We start from the raw sequence: 19,782 nt of genomic DNA, 5'->3' as shown, positions 1-19,782 counted from the left end.
TTGCATTGTATCTTTTTATGTAGGTCAAACTTGCAGCTCTGAAGACTACACAACTAGAGCAAATGCATTAATCTAAAATATTGTTTTCAAATTTTTGTTTAGCTTTTTTCCATAATGTTACAACGAGTGAGTTAAAGCACGGAAGGGCTGTTTTGAACTATACTGTTATACTGTTAAAATATTATTTTAAAAATAACTGCATGAGGCATTAAATCAGATTTAGTCCGATGCAACATTATGTTTGTGACATTTTGCCAAAATTTGCTTAACTGATATATATTTGCTGAAAGAATGGAGAAACAGAAAATATTTTCAGTATTATTTTGATTTCAAGTGATTGGGAAACACTTTAACCCTGCCGTTATGTCAGTTTCTCTGGAACAGCAATAATGTTCCTGGGTCAATATGACCCAGGGCATATTCAATCATTCAAAAGTGTCAGAACCCCCAAAAAATCCCAATAAACATTTTTTAAATCAAATTTTTAACTCCATTACTAACCATTTAAATCAAGATTTAGTGCAATGGTGTTCTTTAATACTCACAGATCATGGTTCAATGAGAATGACTCACTTGTTTTTCATTAAAATTCGTGTTAAAACTTTTTTAAATGTACACTGGAAAGCCCTAAATATAAATACAATAGTTTTACATGACAGATGTTTTTTTATTTTATTTTATATTTAGATTTATTTTTATGAAGTGATGATAAATTAACACAACACCTCTTCTTTCACATGCTGCCCAGATTTTTATGCTGCATTTAGCTGGTTTGGAAGGCATATATTGCTTAAAATAGACGGGTCAATTTGTCCCGTAACATGTCAGGAGGTTTAAAGAAGCTGAATATACAGGGTCATTTAATATTGGCTTTTGGTGTGGTCTGAAAATCCTCACTTAGAGAGACAAGTTGTATTGAAATTGCTCAACGTAATGACGTAGTGGTTGAGTACGCACGCAACGTGCCCCTGTTCTGTTGACTGGGAAGCCCCTAGCGCGGAGCTGCCAACGCCCGGCATAGAGACACAAACAGTGGAAACGGTACGGAAAATACATCTTTTCTATCCTAATGTAATAAAACTGTGGCTGCTTTTACATTTTAACATATTCACTATCATATATACTTCAAGCCTGTGATATTATTTCTTGTTTTCTTTTATTTTATGCTTCCTATTTAGCTCAACCAGTTAGCTAGCAAGCCTATTGGCAAGGTTAGCAAAGCTAGCTGACCACTGTGACGGCGAGCAACTAAACCTTTTACAAACATTTCACCTTGATATCATTTGTTTTATCAGTATTCTGGTTTTAAGAATTGCATTTGCTTCAAACAGAGTGTGTAGGTAGAAAAATATACGCGTTATAAATGTTGCATCGAGCGGCTAGCTTTTGGGGAACTTGATAAGAGGCATATTTTACCGATCAAGAATGCTAGCTTAGTGGTTTCCAGTGTAAAGAAGGTCTTTAAAATGTAGTTATATAGTGTTAAGAAGATCTCGACATGCTGACTGTGTTAAATTAAGGACGATCCACGTTTTACAATATGTGTAGTTCCACCAGCCGGCAGGAAATGAGGCCAGACTGAGGCCGGGGATGTGGCCGAAACACAGCCGAAGCTGAGGCCAATGCTCCAGAGCTCTCAGTGGTCGTCATTTCTGTGGTGTGATGTTTCTCTAACGTGGTTTGTGATCATTACAGGCACAGGATGATAGACACATAATGTTTGCATCTCTCTTGGTCACATGTGTACGAGTGTTAGTGATTGAGAGGACATGAAAATATAAAGGTTGCATCGTAAAAGGTTGTGATAAACACCTTTACTGCAGTTTAGTTTAAGTCTTAAAGGTCCTCATGTTGAAGGATTCCTCTAGGTTGAAGCTTTTGTGTAAACCTGAGTGTGCAGGATGAGTCTGAAAGGAAGCTGTGACAAACCTGTGAGGGTTGTTATCAAATCTGATGTGAAGCTTTGAATGACATTGTGATGATCTAACTTCACAGTCCCCAGAGCTGATGGTTCTTCTTATTAGATGATGAATGCCTAACAAAGATGATCTGAAATAGGTGGACATGGTAACATCTCACTGAGTTTATATTGTTGTCAGTGCTCGTCTTTAAGCTGGCTGGCCCTCAGAGTGCTTGTTGGCCTACAAACACAAATGTGTGGATTAAGTCTGGCAGCATTATTGCAGCTGCAGCAAACCACAGTCACACATGGTCTTCAGATTACTAGACTGTTACGCTTAGAGTTTGACTCAAATTCAGAATACATGGGAGAAAAAGTGTAGACTCTAAATAGCCTTACTCATTATGAAAACATGAATGCAACAGATCTTAAAAGCAGTATGTGACTTAATCTCTGACACAAATTTTACAGTAATTTCCTTTCAGTGGACACTGTTGTCTCACTTGCTGTAGTAGTAAAATGATCTCTCCAGACAATGGCAGGGTTTTCCCTTGCTCAACGATTAGCTCACTCGGTGCCTCAGGCCAAACTTTCTCAGATTTCCTAGAAGCAAATCTTTCTGAATGAAAGCCACACTGCAAATGTTTTATTGGCAGGGTTAAGTATGACAGACAGATTAATAAATACGACACAGCACAGATTGCCCCATGGTTAACACAGGAAAGATTATCATGATTATATATTTTTGTTACTTGGACTTTTGTTGAGCTTTTGTTATTCATAAATAATGCCAAAGCTTATTTGGTTGTCTTATGTCATTTTCTTCTTTCCTTCTTAGTAGAAGGTTTAACAGTTTAACTTTGTATCATTTACACAGTGCTTTATATATCATAAACTCATGTCTTCACATTGTGAGAGCATGTTGAAAAATAATAATTTTGCTTAAAAAAATTTGAACCATAGTATTTGTATCATTAGTAGGGATGGGACCATAGTTTTGTAAAAATAATGGATGTAGAATCCGGCTGTTTCTGAAGCTCTGTTTTGAAGCCTATCATCATTGGGAGCCACATTGAAATGCTGAACTCAACCTAACTTCTGTCGAGCCAGTGTGAGGTAAAGAGGCGGGCTTTGAGCCTTTAAGCTAACAGCTACAGTGTTCTCAGTCTCTGCAGTGTTCTCCGTTTCTGAATTTCACACCTCCACACCATAGACTGTATAAAATACGGACGTATTTTACGTATACGTACTGTAGCCAACAGCTACAGTGTTCTCGCCTGTCAATCAAGTCAGCTGTGCTCCTAATCTCGATATCTTTAAAATTGCCGCGTTAGAAAAAAATTAACCTCCCTCACAGTGTCAGCCAAACGAGAAATGAGCTGTTCAGACTACACTGGTCTTTTATACCAGCTTGTAAACATGTTTATTTCTGCCGTAAAGATCGGCTTTTTTGAATTGGTGTGTATGTGGTTTCCAGTACTTCCGGAGCCAGCCTCAAGCGGACCCTTGATGAACTGCAGTTTTTTGCACTTCCGCATTGGACTCGGATGTTGCCGCTTGCTTGAAACGCTCATCCCTAGAGTTTAGCAGAACGTTGTTTGATGTGATCAAAGTTGGACCTTAACAAATCACTTCATGCGTTTTCATGGTTAATTGTTGAAATTCATTAAGACCTATATTATATCTTTTTTTAGTGGTATACTCATACAACCTCCATTTTACCAACACACCAAGATAAATGAGTAACTTAATTCAGTGTTTTATGTTTGATGTAGTTTCCTGTCTGTGAGGGAAACATGAGGAGCTGCAGGTGATACGACCGGAAATGATGAAGGAAGCAGGTCACTGTGTTTGGCCTGCTCAAACTACTTGTTGCAGTTGTGGTTGAGGTTCTTGAACAATAAACACAACAATCTACATGATGAATACTGCTTTATGCCAACATCAAACTACATCTTTTGTTTTAGTTTTTACTCTGAGAGACGCAGCAGAAAAAGAAATTATTTACTGCAAAATAAAAGTCACATAAAGTAGAGATTAGGTTATGCCTGTAGGTTATGCCTGTTGGCTTTTCATCTGGGATTTTCAATAGGGACACATTAATTTGACAACACATAAATGGAAAAAGTGACTGTTGTGTGTCATCCTCAAAACACAGACACTCTGGTGTGTTCATCTGTGTGAACAAAGAGAGGCCTCTTTAATATGACTCGAAGGAGCAGCTTCATTGATAAATAAACAGCACCGTAGTCTTCCTCATGTTCCTGCAGGACGTCCTTGTGTGTGCTGCTCCTCTCTCAAAGCATGTTCACTGTAACATTTGGTGCATTAAGTTTTGCCTCCTGTGCTTCCCTCAATGACAACCCCACCCCCACCCAGTGCTGCAGAGCTCTGCAGTGGCTTAGCACTGACACAGTGGACCTCACAGAAACACTGAGAATACTGTCTATGTCCACATGCTATCTATAGGGCATTGTCTCACAGCTCACAAACATGCACTACATTTTAAACATATTCAGGGTTAGAAACAGCAAAGAAAGAATAACGTGCGGCTGTGATCATTTGACTTTGTCCAGATTCCAGTACCACAGATGGAACAGTGGTGTTTAATTGAGATAGATAACCTCCTGCTGACTGATGTTCTGGCTGCAGTATTGATTGTTTGTGGTGGCATGCTGTTTGTTTGCAGCTCAGAGCAGCTGTCATGATTAAACCACCTCTTTGATTTTTTCAAAAAATCCTTACCCTTACAGTGAGGGTGTTTTTTCAGTGCTTAAAGCCCTCCAGTGCGAAAGTTGACCCAGCTTAAAAAGCCATCTGCTAATTCTCTCTCTCTCTTTTTCTCTTCTTTGCCTCGTTTGCTCGCACTACAGGATGGGTTTCCTTTTTGTTTCCTAGAAGTCTTCGTCACTCATCATCATCACTTATAAATCATATTAAATAGAATAGTTGCTACATCCTCATTCAGTACTCATTGAAATATTAAGAGATAGAAAACATGTGTTGTGTCATTCTGATGGCTTGTTTAGCCGCTTTACAGCATGAGCCTGATAGACATTAGGCCGCCTGTTCAGTGTGAACGTCATGAACTCAACGCATACTTATTTATATATCACCTTTCGTACATTCAAGCATGCAGCTCAAAGAGCTTCACAAAAAACCACAGAGACAGAAAACAACAGCAAGTGGTAAAAGTGGAAACAAAGGGATATAAAATAGTTAATGAAATCATGAGGATCAAATCAATAAAATAAAATCAGAGAAATATCAGAAATAATAAAATAAAGTCATTACAATAAAATCCGATAAATACCAAAATAAAATAAAATCAGTACAATAAAATCTGATAAATACCAAAATAAAATAAAATCAATACAATGAAATCAGATAAATACCAGAATAAAATAAAATAAAATCAATACAATGAAATCAGATAAATACCAGAATAAAATAAAATAAAATCAATGCAAAGAATCAATACAATAAAATCAGATAAATACTAGAAAAAATGATAAAATAAAATAAAATCGATTTAGATAAATACCAGAAATGATCATAATAAAATGAAATCATTACAATACAATCAATAAAATCAAATCAGATAAATACCAGAAAATTAAAAATAAATAAGAGAAAAAACAAATAAAAAGAAAAAATGTTAAAACAATGGTTATAGTGGCAATAGTGTAGTCCAGGGCTAAAATTAGATTATTTCAAGTAAAAAGCCAGATTAAAAATGTAAGTCTAAGTTTAAAATTAAAAACATACAGAGAGCTCTCTGTTTTAATGTCCAGAGGCAGAGAGTTCAAAGTTTAGGGGCATAAAAAAAGAAAGCTCTCTCTCTGTTTGTGAGGGACACATGAGGAACATTTAAAAGGGAAGCATTCGAGGACCTCAGTGATCGAGGTGGAACATACAATGACAGGAGATCTATGATGTATGGAGGATCACATGAGCTTTAAAAACAAGTAAAGGATGTTTTAAAAATTTAAAAGAGACAGGTATTCAGAGCAGAGTTTGAAGGAGAGAAGTTATGTGATCTGTTTATTTTCCTTGTTAAAACGAGCAGCAGCATTTTGAATGAGTTGAAGTCTCTTAATTATGGCAGAATATGAATCTCAATCTGTTTCTGGGAAGTTATGTGGACATGACTCAACCTCTTCTGGTATTTGTCCTTTCTGTGCTCATTGTCCTCCACCCAAACACTCTAACTTCGGTGTGGCCCATTCTTTGTTTTCATTGGTACCATAAATGGAGCTTTTGCGGTTTGTCTTATGGTCGGCTCATCTCTGGAATTATAAATCTGGTTTGGACATCTTGGAAACGGTGAACCGTTGACACTGTGGTTGATCAGGGAAGTTTGGTTATTAATCAGTCATCATGCAGGGTTACCTTCTTAAATATCCCCGCATCAAGTACCAAATGACATTTGCATTCGGGGCATGGGTCACCTACATTTTCAGAAGTAGGTCAGATTTGAGTTTTCTGTCATGGTGTGATTTCTTTTACAGTTTATCTTTGATATGTGAATGAAAATGACACTTTCCCCTACACTGCCCTGAGAAAGAGAAAGAAGTGGTGTGTCCCAAAGGCAAACAGGGCGATGCATATCAATTCAAAAACCTTTTATATATTCTCAAAAATGTTGTCCAGATCACATCAGAAACAACGAAACAAACACACAATCATTCACAAAACAATAGATTCTTTAAAACAGACACAACCTGAGACACAGTGGTCAGAGATCGAAGCCTTAAACTCTGCAAAGGAGGGAATAGATATCAACTTTAAAGACGGTTGGAGGGTATGTCATGATTTAGAGGCATCAATGGAGAATGTTGACCTACTCGAGGGGATTTCAGATCTAACCAAGCAGAAGAGCGAGTCCAGTAGAAACCATTATTAAACTCCAAGTTTGCAAAGAAGGAGGGAAGCTTTCCAGTAAGGGCTTTAAAAATATACAAGGATGCAGTGATGAGCGTCATATCTGTCACTAATTGTTCATTTTTATTTATTTTTTTAAACAGAGTTTTATTGTTTTTTGTTTTTCCACAAACAGAAAAGGATTCAATCAAATCATACATCTTGTCTTCAGACAACATTACACATTTAAAGCAAAACATTAAGGGTGGATTATATGAAGACATTTACATTAGAAAGAGAAGAAGAAGAATTAATTATTGATTAATCTGCTTGTGGTGAACTGATTGACTGACCAGGTTTTGCTTTCTGTTTTCTGTTCCAGATCTTGAATGAGTAGAAAGGACTGTAAGAAGCAGCTATGCAGACCATCAAGTGTGTTGTAGTGGGGGACGGTGCTGTGGGTAAAACATGCCTGCTCATCTCGTACACCACAAACAAGTTCCCGTCGGAATATGTTCCTACGGTAAGTGTTTCAATCGTAGTTAGTCCTTAGTCCAGATGTTTGTATGATTTCGTTAAGATGATGAGTTTGGAATGTTTAGTTTTAAACTGCTTTTGGACCTAGTTTTTAAAGTCTTATGATCCTCATTAAAGGTTATATTGTACAGGAAGACTATACATGAAAATACTTTCTTTATTACAGAACCAGATAGGGGTGTAACGATTCTTTTCAGCGGTTGCTGATACGATTAAAGGGCGATATTGGTTCATTTAGAACAATACGATCTGAATCGATTCAGTAACTTTTTAGCCAAAAATTCAACCAGTGTGACTGTGAAATAAATACCTTGATACTGGCCAGTCCTAGATTCCTGTTGTTTCTTGTAAGGGAATCAGGTTATATATCCAATTATGGATATAAACGTTGTGTGAAATCCCATGGCGCCTTAGTAGGTGGTTGGATAGATTTGTTGTGTTGCCGTGGTACTTTACCTTTACATATTCTACAAACAGCAAGCGACTCATTTAGAACATCTCCGTCTTTGCAAAAGCCGAAGTGTTTCCACACACTGGACCGCAATGGTGGCTTGATAATTTCTCACTCGTCGGCTTCTCCTTCGCCACGCTATGCTGTGTTTTGTTGTCTGCTGGCGCGTGGCGATGAGGTCACAGACAGGCAGCCTGAATTGAGTAACGTTTAACGTCTTTATCATTAAAATTGCAAAAAAACCACATCCATATAAAGTCTGCCGTGCTTAAATCCGATGCGTTATTTCCTAGTAACGATACAATCGATGTATTACCTTTTTAAACGATGTTAGATCGATATATGTCGTCCAGAAGGCCAACTTGCCGAGCATAGATTGATGTAGTAGATGAATCGTTACACCCCTAGAGCCTGATCACTTTTTGTCCTGTAAACATGTAGAAAATAACAAAAATAATGAAACTCAGCCCTATTTTGCAAAATCTTCCTGTGATATGATTAAAGTTAAATCTGCAACCACAGAATAGGTCTCAGCTCAAATCTTATGCATGACTCTAGTCAGTTTAATACCGTTTAAATGGTGTGTCATTGTCACAACGTGTGTAATGAAATGTTCTGTGTTTCTTTCTCCAGGTGTTTGATAACTATGCTGTAACTGTAATGATTGGAGGAGAGCCGTACACCCTGGGCTTGTTTGACACAGCGGGTATGTCTTCTTATTCCTTTCATTCACCTCACTGATGGTTGCTTGATGGTACGGCTGTGTGTTAAACGCTAATGTGTTGTCTCTCCAGGTCAGGAAGACTACGACAGGTTACGACCTCTGAGTTATCCCCAGACAGATGTCTTCCTCGTCTGTTTCTCCGTTGTGTCCCCCTCCTCTTTTGAAAACGTCAAAGAAAAGGCAAGTTTAGACCTCTTACTTTCTCTTTTTTGAATTGTGTGTTTTCTTTTACATATTTTAAATAACAATCCTCCCTTCATTGATATTTAAACCTAACAAACATGATCCCATAATGTGATGTACATTTGATTCGTCATTTTCAGCATCCGTAAACACTCAATGTCACATCCTACTTTGAACTGAAACACCATGCGTGTTTCCTGCTCACTCAGGATGGGCTTTTACTGATGATGCATTGCATTAACTGTTGCTCTACTCTGTGTTTCTTCATTCAGTGGGTTCCAGAGATCACCCACCACTGTCCAAAGACCCCCTTCCTTTTAGTCGGGACTCAGATTGACTTGCGGGACGACCCATCCACTATAGAGAAGCTGGCCAAGAACAAGCAAAAGCCCATCACTCCGGAGACAGCCGAGAAGCTGGCGAGAGACCTCAAGGCTGTGAAATATGTGGAGTGCTCAGCCCTCACACAGGTAAATACACACACACATGCACCGTGCAGTAACACACATAGACACTTATTTACACCTTAATGGCAAGAACTAAGAAACAGGAGGAAAGAGGAACAAGTCAAACCCGTAGACTGTGCACACACGGTTGATTGAGTCTGTTTGGTTTCGGTTTCTGTTCTGACTCACGAGCTGAGTTTTGTTGATACTCTTGTGTAATCAGACTCTTTTATACACTTGGTTCAGATCAAAGTGTTCCCTGGTTACATTGAGCAGTCTGCCTTTTGATGTGTAGGTGTTATTCAGTGATCAGTTTGGGTTTCATTTAGTAGGTTTTTAAAAAAATCAGTGTGGACTAGCTCTGTGAAGATACACGTGTTTGACTGAACTGTTTCAGTACAGCACTTTTACAGGAAAAATACACATCAAGTGTCTTGCGTGGCTGTAGAAAACGAAACTGATATTTAGTTAGTTAGCCTGTCATAAAGTCTTGATGCCTAAAACCTGATTTCAAGGAGTAGCTGATGTCCAGTGTAGGAAACAGTGGCAGGTCGAGAACCCGTTTGTGTGTGGGAGCCAAATCTCACAATGCTCCAACATGCAAACAGCACAAGGAGAGAAAAGCTGCAGAGACACCAAAAATGCACCACCTTTTTTTTTTTTTTTTTTTATTTGTTTGTTTATTTTTTTATTAGTGATTTTCGAAACTAACACATAAGCAAAAGGACAGTTCACACAGTTATACACAGCACATGACAAAGAACAGCGGCAAAACTAACAGAAAGTAAACATGTAGGGAGCTGATGGCATGCCAACAATGTAAAGATGACTGCTGTGAGACACATCTTGAATTGGAGTATTTTTTCAAATTATGCAGCTAGTGTTAAGAAACTTTGGAAACAGGGAACGTTTGAGAAGAGGACGGAGAATTAGTAAATAATAAATAAAGTAATACTGATAATCATCGGAGCAATTGGATAATTATTAAATAACGACGTGACTACTTTGGTGCAAATATTTACCCATTAGGAGCTCTGAAACATACCCACTGAACTGAATGCATTTTGCACTTAACAGTTCATTTTGATCCTGAGTTATTACAGTTTTTTTCATTTTATTTTTCCAATTTAAGTTTTTTTTATTTTGTTTCATTTAGTATGTTAAGAAAATTGAGCTGTTGAGCTGCACTTTAGACCAGGGGTTCCCAAAGTGTGGGTCGGGACCATAGACTGTAAATAAAAATGGACAGCATTGCTCCGCCTCTTCCCGTTCACGGTTCACAGTTCTGAAGCCAAAAAATCCCGCTCCTGGGCGCCGCCATTGTGCAGCCAGAGCCTGTGAAGCCACTGTAACGAGCTCTGCCCTACAGCGTAACATCACAAGACGCTGTGTGTCCTTTGAAGTTTTCCTCTACGTCGGCTGTGAATCAAAGCAAACCCGGAAGTAAAACCCTGTTTTTTAAACTCTAATAACTAACGAAAAATAAACTTTTCAGAAAAAAGAGGACATGGACACAAAACAGTCAAATACTAACTACATATCATCACAGCATACGGATGTGAGAAACATTCGTACGATGTGTATTTATTTTTTAAAGTCAGATTTTTTGGCCTATACTGCAGCCAGCCACCAGGGGGCAGTCACACTGCTGAAAGCTCCACTGCCAGCCGAGCGAGATGCACCCCTGGTTGGGACCCCCTGGGGTGTCGCAAGACACAAATGGGGGGGTCGTGAGATGTCTTCCAGAATAAGTTTTCTCAAAAAAGTGAATTTTACCCATTATAGTAAAACAAATTCGGCAGAAATAGTAGCTACATTTGAAATAAAACCTTGAAAATAGAAAATGTAATGAGTTTTCTGCCTTTCTTTTTGCCAGATGACTCCTAAGTTTAGGGTTAGTGAACAGTTAATTATCAAAAGCATCAGTAGCAGCAGATTAATTCATAACCGCACAGGACAACACAGCCACATGATCATATAGGAAGGGTCATTTTCTGAAGACCAGCTAAATGAAGCCAAATTAAATCACTTTGAGGGACAGTGGGGGTTGCAAATCTTTGGTATCTGTATTTCGGGGGTCATGGGCTGAAAAGTTTAAGAACCACTGCTTTAGACTATCCGCAAGCTTTCTTAAAGTTGTAAAAAAAATTTAATTAGTTGTCTTTCTGAACTGAAAATGCACGAAACTGAGATCTCAAACCCCCAAACCCAAACCCAAACTAAATTATGTTTGTACGGTTGCACCGCTAGAGTGGACCTTGGGCCTCGTATTGGGATTAGTGTCCTGCTTCTTAGTGAATAAGTTGAGACGTGTAGTTTAACTACGATGAATACTTACTTTAATTTGTAAACACATATTTTCAGACATTAATATTCAATGATTAATATCACAGTTTGGCTGTTGGTGAAGTTTTAGACAGATTTTTGTCATTTGAAAGATGGGTGATGGTGGTGACAGGACCTGAGTCAGCGAGTGCGTGATCCAAGATACTAATAATGTATCTTTGGAAACGTTCAAATATGATGGGAAATAGACATCAGTGATTATAGTTTCCACTTTTTAGTTTTGATTTGAAGGAGCTTGTTCACACAGTTGGTTGTAAAACATCCGTCACAGTGTATCTCTCTTGTTGAGTCCTTCATATGGATCACATAATATGAATGAAGGAGGAAGAGAGTGGAGGGAACAGGACTGAGAAGAGAACAGATGAGCTCTGCCTCTTAGCCAGAGAACAATAGTGTTGATGGAGCTGAGGTGTAGCCCCCACCTCCCCTGCTCAGCTCCTTCCTTCCTCCCTGCTGCTGATGTCATTTCCTGTTTCCCGTCAGGGATCTCAGCAGTTTGTACACACCTAACTTTTAACTGTTAGGCGTCTCTCTCTCAGTCCATGCTCTATCTCTTCTACTCTGCCATTGTACCATGCTTCTTCTTCTTCTTCTTCTTCTTCACACTGTGTCACTGTACCGCTCACACCTCTGTTTTAAGCATATCTCAGATTCTGCCATGGTCCTGTGCTGCTCCTCTCCCATCGTCTCTCTCTGTGTGTGCTTTGCTAACTGTGCTGTTGTTCTCTCCCCTCTCCTGTCCTTGTAGCGAGGGCTGAAGAATGTATTTGACGAAGCTATCCTAGCTGCCCTCGAGCCGCCTGAGACACAGAGAAAGAGGAAGTGCTGTTTATTTTGAACGATGTGCCAACACTCTAAACCCCTCCCTGGCTGATCCACATTATTCATTTATTTACTTCCTGTCCTTACTCTCTCTATCTTTAAATGTGCTGCTTTTGAAATCTATACCAAACTCAATCTCATCTAACAATACATGAGTTGGCTTCTAACCTCGGTCCTGACAAACTACTACAACTGCTCTTTGTTTCTTGGCCTTCTTTACTGGTTTGATGATTTTCTGACCATCACTGACTTTAACTTGATGCCTTTTCTAACCTTTAAGTTCTGACACTTGGTCAGGTTAGTGCATTAATCCACGTCTTCAGAATACTCCTGTAGGCGTTATGAGGAAATGTATCAAGGGTTAATAAACCTGTGACAACACCATTGTTACAGATTATATGGTTTATTTAATGAAGCCTCCAGTAATGGGCTAAAGGAGGAGGATGGTAGAATCAGGTAAAGACAGCGTTAAAAAAAGCAATGCAGAGATGTTGTCATCCAAAGTTAAATATACAAAGTGTTTTCCCTCTGCAGGAGGAAAGTAAATGTTGCTCCCTCACAGAGGTAGAAAACGTTCTGACCTGGGTGTTAAAGGGATATTTCAGTGTTTTTGAAGAGGGGTTGTATGAGTTTTAAATCACTAGGAGCCCCAACGGATGCTGCTCAGCTCGGCCCCTTTAATGAGGAACTGCAGGGAGAAACAGCACGCAAGCTAGGCTACGGTTTCTGCAGACGGGGTCATGTGATTCAGCAAAATTTATGTCGGTGTTTCTGTGAAGCAGCGTGGCGTTTATGTTTACATTTTACAGCCATACTCAGTCTCTGGAAACGTGTGTAGTAGTGTGAGATTCAGAAACGGAGAAAATTGCAGCATCTGTCTCTAATGTGTTCTTCTTCTTTTGCTATATAATGCAGTTAGCATTCTTCTTCTTCTGTTTGCTAAGGCAGTTATTAAACAGTTTTCAGACGCTCTGTAGCCACCGTTGCGCGGGAATACCGTATTACAACCAGGCACCGGAAAAAGCTATGTAAATGAGAAAATATTCAAAGTAACTCTTCAATTTTTACAAAGTGAACGAACATTTGAATCTTTGAAAAATTGTTGCCCACCCCTAGTTTGTTTTTGTGCACTATTTTCAGACACAACACAGACTTACTATTCCGCCTGCAGCACACTGATCAGCTAACCAGATCTTTACTGTACTTCACTGACATATTGTTAATTTTGACATTTTTGTATCTCAGTTTTGTGTCATGTGAAGCAGGAAACACCTCAAATCACCTGGCGGACACAGTGACGTGTATAGTGTCTGTTATATCAGCTCAGTCTTCCCCTTCAGCACCTCACACAGTGTATCTTCAACATGTACACATGTTGTGCAGATCATGGGTTGTGTCACAGTGCAATAAAAAAACAGCGAGAGCCGAACACTTACTTTGAAGACGAACCTCCATTCGGCTTTTCTGGTTTTCTGATTTAACTCCTGAACATTGAAGAAAGTCAGAAACAAACTTCAGCGTTCAGTTCTGTAGTGGACTCTGGTTGATGAGTGTCACAGTCTGCAGCCCTGTTTGATCCACTGGTTTATCTTTAGTCCCAAAAGTCCAGAAGTACTGTTGTTACCAAGTCTCACTCGTGACAGGGAGTAGTTTTCTCGGTTCGTCAGCATTAGCTCGCAGTTAACACACCTGCACCACATGGTAAGTCTGGATCTCGTCTGCTCTCCAGTTTAGCTCTGAAGTTTCTCCATTTTTCCCTCCGGCGCATTGAATCTGCTCATAAAGGTGTCCACGTCAGAATCACTCATTATTTAATTTGGTTGTATTTTTGTCTCTTTGAAGCTGTGGACTTGAACAGCTGATCAGTGTGCTGCAGGTGGAGGAGCACGTTTGTGTTGCGTCTTTCGAATCGAGATCTTTCAAAATGAGCTAAATCATGTTTCAGGACCATAGACTGTATAAAATATGGACGTAGTATCCGTGACGTCACCCATCTGTTCCTGAGAGCTGTTTGGAAGCAAATCGACGGCAGCAGCCATATTGGTAATGCGGAAGTCAACTAGGCAGAGTGTAACGTAGTGTGAGCCTCTTAGCCAATGGTTGTGTGTTCCCGACCGGGAGTCACGTCAGTCATGTCCTTATTTGGGCAAAACTGGTAATCTTAATATCTTCTGAACCGTCACGTTAGAAAAAAATTCACCCCCCGTACAGTGTGTGCCGATAGAGAGATTAGCGTTGTAGGGCCAAGCCGTTTTTTGAACCAGGCTGTAAACATGTTTATTAATGCTGCAAAGATCGTCTTTTTCCCATTCATATCTATGTGGTTTCCGGTGTTTCTGCAGCCAGCCTCAAGCGGATTTTCGATGTATTGCAGTTTATAGCACTTCCGCATTGGCTTCATCGTTTGAGACCGGAGTTTGCCGCTTGGTCAGGACTGACCCCGTCTGCAGAAACTGTAACCTAGCTTGCGTGCTGTTTCTCCCTGCAGTTTCTCGTTAAAGGGCCCGAGCTGGCCGGCATCCGTTGTGGCTCGCACTAGTGATTTAAAACACCCAACCCCACTTCAGAAACACTGAGTTTTAAGATTCTAGTATTTAACCGTTCTGGTGCTTCAGTGTATCTTTGGCATCTCTGGCTACGTCAGCTTAGTTAAAAATCTTAATTTACACAACGTTAATACGGCTGTGGGCCGACAGCAGAACGGTCTCTCTCAGAGGATGTAGTCTGTAATTCTTTGTTTGTTCAGTCACGAAGTCCTTCCTCTCTGTAGTCCTGTAGTACTGGTCCCTGTGGAGAGGGTTTGGACTGCCTCACTTTGCTGAGATTTATTTCAACACTAAACAGAGCTTCCATTTCTAATGCCTATTTTTTCTACTACTATTGATGCCTGATAAACACAAACTGGAGTCTCACGATGTTTCTATCCAGGGTTTGAAGCACTGAATTCATATATAGGGAGTGTTCGGCCATCTTGACTGCAGAACTACAAGACTGATTTCTTTTAGGGCGGATGATTGATGCAGTTTATAAAGAATCCTCACCCTACAGTTCGAAAAAAAAGGACTTTTACACCTTCATTTGATCCCACACTCTCTATATATGACCCTCGTGCTGTTATCAGTGGTGCATTTCATGTTGTGTTGAAGTCCAGATAATGAAAAGCTATAATTGTGTGAAATTACATGTGAAATTAAAGAATAAAAGATAAATGAACTTGCTCTCCTCTCTGGCTCCCTTCTTTTCCTAGTGTTTGTCAGAGAACAATACATGGGGGCTAATCGACGGAGCTAAGACCCGCTGAGGGGCTTTACTGGTTCCTGTACAGAGCAGCTCTGTGTCAGAGCAGCTCTTATTACTCCACATGACCAAGCTCAGAGTGTAAGCTGCTCTGCTGTGGAGCAAAAACAAACAAGAGGAGAGATTTATCACTGAGGCTGAGGGTTATTACGGGTTGTTTGGTTGGATTCATTCATTTAATGAATGAATTTAAATTCTCTTCCTGTTGTAGCTGGATGATCTCTCAAAGTTAGTGCGTTGATTTTGTTCTAATGAAGTGAAGAGAGAGTGGTGATGTGGAATGAAAGCGCTACAGTTCCCTTTCTGTTCTATGTTGTTGCACACGGGGTGATGCTCTTATTTTCCTCCACTTTCTTTTGTGACTTGCCTTTGATTTGAGTTTTCACAGTTCAGCTGCACCTTCACCAAACCTGCATGTGTTTGTGTTGTTCACACTTAAGGCTGATTTATACTTCTGCTTCGAATCAACGGCGTAGCCTAAGCAGGAGGTTCGCATAGCTCCCATACTTACGCAGAGGCCATCGCACGTAGCTGACGTGCACCTCCTCCAAAATGTAACTACCCGTAGAATCGACGTGGACCGCAAGCCCTAGGATCGATCCGCTCAATCAATCAATCAATAAATCTTTATTTGTATAGCGCCAAACCACAACAAACATTATCTCAAGACGCTTTTACAAACATAGGAGGTCTAGACCACTCTTTGTCAATATATATCTAATCTATCAGAATATATATCTAAAAAAGAAATGTACATCAAAGATGACAGATTGGCCATAATCCTCCTTTCAGCCACTACCTCCACAGGGTCCAGGACTGAGCTGGCCTTCTTCACAAGTGTGTTCAGTCTTGCTCTCCTGTATCCTGTCCGCCCACAGCAGGCTCAGCGGCATTGTATTTCCCGCTTTTACACCACTTTGGGGATCCCCGCTCATCGGCCGTGTATTTCATCTCCTCCTCTCTATTCTTCATGTGATCATGTCTGTATGATAAACAGCAACATGTATCAGCTTTAGATTAACATAGCGGGGCCGGAAGCAGGCTTATCAAATACCTCTTTTTGACCAACACAAACCGGGTTGTATTTCCGGGCTGGTGCTCCCGTTGGTTCAGAGCTTGTTGAACTCGTGAAAACCAACACGGCAACCGTTTTTTTTCCAGCCACGCTCGAGCCCGTGGAAGAGGCGCGACATGACGTCAGAATTACGTGACTGCTTTTCCCAGCAGCACTAACGCAAACTTTCCCTCACAACAACAACGATGGCGGACAATGGCAGCTTGTCTCCTCTGCTTTGCCTTGGAATCCATTAGTCCTTTTTATTTTTTCGCTGCAGGACAATGGCGGAAACACGCTTGGTTGTGTTTTTGATCACGGCGACCCCGCCCCTCATCCCTGACATAAGCGGTTTGTGGTATGTGGTTTCTATGTGTGTATGTATGTGGTTCTAGACCAGCAAAGAGTTGGAGCCGCTCTGGAACCGGCCCTGAAACTGCCTTGGTCGAAAAGGGGTATAACAGAGAGACCACACTGCCCCCAACCGCATCGGCGGAGAATTGCTGCGCGACACGGACACAACGACGCAGAAGTATGTGGTGCTCATATCTGCGTTGACCACTGCTGCGTAGGGGCGACGCAGAAGTATAAATCAGCCTTTAATCTGACTCACTCAATCCAAACTCAAGAACTTCTTTTAATGGAAACTTGTTAAGTTTTCAGACCTGATTGATGTCCTGATAAATGTTTTTTTTTTCCCAGCAGCACTCTCACGTCCAGCCTTTACCTGATACTGCACTAAATGATTTTCTGTTTCCTCCCAGTTATTTTCCCTCTGTTGAAGCAGTTTTGTTCCTCCTCTTTTACCTCTTTGATTTGCACTGTTTGTGTTTGTGTTGCCCCCTCATTGAGCCTGTGTCTGTGTGCTTGTGTTTACAGAAAGGCCTAAAGAATGTGTTTGATGAGGCGATATTGGCTGCATTGGAGCCCCCTGAGCCCAAGAAGAAACGCAAATGTGTGCTGCTATGAGAGGTTCCTACCTTTTCAATGCTCACACAACACAACACAAACATACATCTTAAGTACATGCTCAACACACACACACACACACACACACACACACATACACACACACACATGCACACACACACGCACACACATGCACATACAGACACCCCCACACACCCCTCTCCTTTGCTCTACTAAGGCTGGTTGACAGCAGCGTCCTCCGCATGGAAGACTAGGAAGAAAACAACCGACCAAGTTTTAGATAATTGTCTGCAATAATAAGAAGCTTCACCCTCGAGTCTGAGTTTGGGACAGAAGACTAACAGAACCTGGCTACCGTGGGCTCCGGGTTGAGCAGCAGATCCCTCAGTGATCCAGATCCTCGGAGATCTTTATACCAAGCTTACACCCAAGTAAAACTCATTCTGTCCAGCTTCTGATAGATTTTGGTTTCGTCACTGTTGTGGCCTCGTTACATTTAGACTGCCCGGCCGTTTAGTTGTCCTCGGCTAAACTAAAAGGTCTCGTGGATGTGAGCCCCACCACAACATCTCTGAGCTGCCTGATTGGTGGCTGCTTGTGCTGCTGGTCGTCCGATCTCTACACTCTTTCTCAGCACTACCAGAAGAAAGGTTTAACAGTGTAGTGTTCTTTTGTTTTTGTTTGCCAACACCCCCTTTCTCCTGAAACACAAGAAGTATGAGGAGTTTATCCCACGTTCCAGGTAGTCACACTCTTAACCACTAAAGAAAACTGTGGAGGTCTGACCGGATCGAACTGGAGTCAAGGCAAAACGGCTCAAACTCCACTCCGCTCTGACATCGGGAGCATTGAATTAGTAAACATTGCCACCTAGTATCCAATCCTCTTCGTGTGGACCTTCTAAGTGCAGAGCCACAGTCCGTTTGGAGTGTGGTCCTGGTGTGAAGAGCTTAAGGCATCCAGTAGTTATGGGTCTGCTAGTCGACCATAGAAATTGGCCTTTTAGATGCAGGGAACTAAACAGTGTTAGCAGAACAAGCGGTCTGTTCTTTCTCCGTTGCCAGGGACCAAGGAAGAGTGAAGCAGGAAACTGAACATGGTCAGCACCGTACACAGGGAGCGGGTACAGCAGACACATCTGTGTGAGTCTAATGTGCACTGACAGATCCATATTTAATGATCTGATCAGTGAACATGAACTACCACCAGGATTCTGTGCCAGGTCAGAATGCGGTGCCTTCCTGTAGTGTTTAATCCAGGCAGTGAAGGGCTGTGTGGTCTGCTGTACCCGCTCAGACTGTGCACTGCTGCGTGTAGCGGAGCCTTGGTCTCTGTTCTAAATATGTTTGACAGATGTAATTATAATGTAAGCTGGAACACGATGTTGATGTAGGCTCCAGGTGTTTTTACCAAAATCTTTTTTTTTTTCTTCATTATTTCTGTTTGTGTTTTTTTTATTTTATATATATAAATATATTAAAAAAAAGGTTACTTTCACTCCTTTTGCATTTAGGGGTCGGAACTCATCTGAACTCTTACCTGCCAGTTCATACCAAGAAAACCTCTGATTGGTTTCAAGAAATAAAGAAAAGAAAAGCTCCAATGGCAGAATACTGTTTAAGATTATTTGATTGGTTTGTCTTTGTTTTTCTTTGACTGGTGGATTAGAGTTGGGTTGATGTCCAGCTCAAGTCAGTATAATTAATTATAACCTGTTGTTGTTTTGGTGCAAAACCAAATGCTTTGTCTAAAGTCTTTGTTCTTTGTATATGCATTCTTTTCAAAAATATTAAACTTATACCTTAATTGCCTTTACCAGTTTTCTCTCACTTTTCTTTTTTGTAGTTTGTTCTTATTCTGACCGTGAAATAATCTCTGTGTGTTATGACCCTGTCTCACCTTGATGATTTAGCCAGTGTATAAAAAAAAATGGCGAGTACGCTGGCGTACGTCGTATACATTATAGGTAAGTTTTGTCTAAGTTAACCCTCCTGTTACCCTCAAATTTACTAACATCTTTTATCCTTGGGGTCAATTTGACCCCAGCAATTTTAAACCTCCAGAAACAGATTGTTTCCTCGGTTTGTATGTCAGGTACTTTATGTTTCTTTGTTACCTACCTAAATAGCCCTTTAAATAAAATATAGTTTAAGCATAAACACAATTTAAAACATTCAGAAGGACTTTATTTGTAAAACAGAACATCAAACTGCTGCGAGTTTGTCATGC

At 40.4% G+C, this 19,782-nt stretch overlaps 1 protein-coding gene across 2 annotated transcripts; it reads left to right on the top strand.

Annotated features, from left to right (window-relative positions):
- The first annotated feature begins 912 nt into the window (after positions 1 to 912).
- cdc42 (cell division cycle 42) lies at positions 913 to 19,368 on the top strand. 2 transcript variants are annotated; one of them, XM_034700704.1, is made up of 6 exons: positions 913 to 1,041; positions 7,146 to 7,286; positions 8,385 to 8,457; positions 8,546 to 8,655; positions 8,931 to 9,128; positions 17,503 to 19,368. In XM_034700704.1, exons 2-6 carry the CDS (start codon positions 7,182 to 7,184, stop codon positions 17,590 to 17,592), a joined length of 576 nt encoding a protein of 191 aa, XP_034556595.1. In that variant the 5' UTR covers positions 913 to 1,041; positions 7,146 to 7,181; the 3' UTR covers positions 17,593 to 19,368. The 2 variants fall into 2 exon arrangements, with proteins under 2 accessions (XP_034556595.1, XP_034556674.1); XM_034700783.1 differs by lacking the exon at positions 17,503 to 19,368 and adding an exon at positions 12,199 to 15,490.
- The last annotated feature ends 414 nt before the right edge of the window (positions 19,369 to 19,782 follow it).

This window comes from Notolabrus celidotus, chromosome 1, assembly GCF_009762535.1.
Source record: "Notolabrus celidotus isolate fNotCel1 chromosome 1, fNotCel1.pri, whole genome shotgun sequence".
Taxonomy (NCBI): Eukaryota; Metazoa; Chordata; class Actinopteri; order Labriformes; family Labridae; genus Notolabrus; species Notolabrus celidotus.
Note: the sequence above shows the minus strand (reverse complement) of the source record. Positions and strands in the feature narration are given on the sequence as shown.

Bases quoted from the DNA above. Each gene is read 5' to 3' on its own strand.
- cdc42 (XM_034700704.1), top strand. From the start codon at position 7,182: ATGCAGACCATCAAGTGTGTTGTAGTGGGGGACGGTGCTGTGGGTAAA. The intron at 8,458-8,545 runs GTATGTCTTCTT...TTGTCTCTCCAG, and splicing joins GGGCTTGTTTGACACAGCGG to GTCAGGAAGACTACGACAGG. The intron at 8,656-8,930 runs GCAAGTTTAGAC...TTCTTCATTCAG, and splicing joins TTGAAAACGTCAAAGAAAAG to TGGGTTCCAGAGATCACCCA.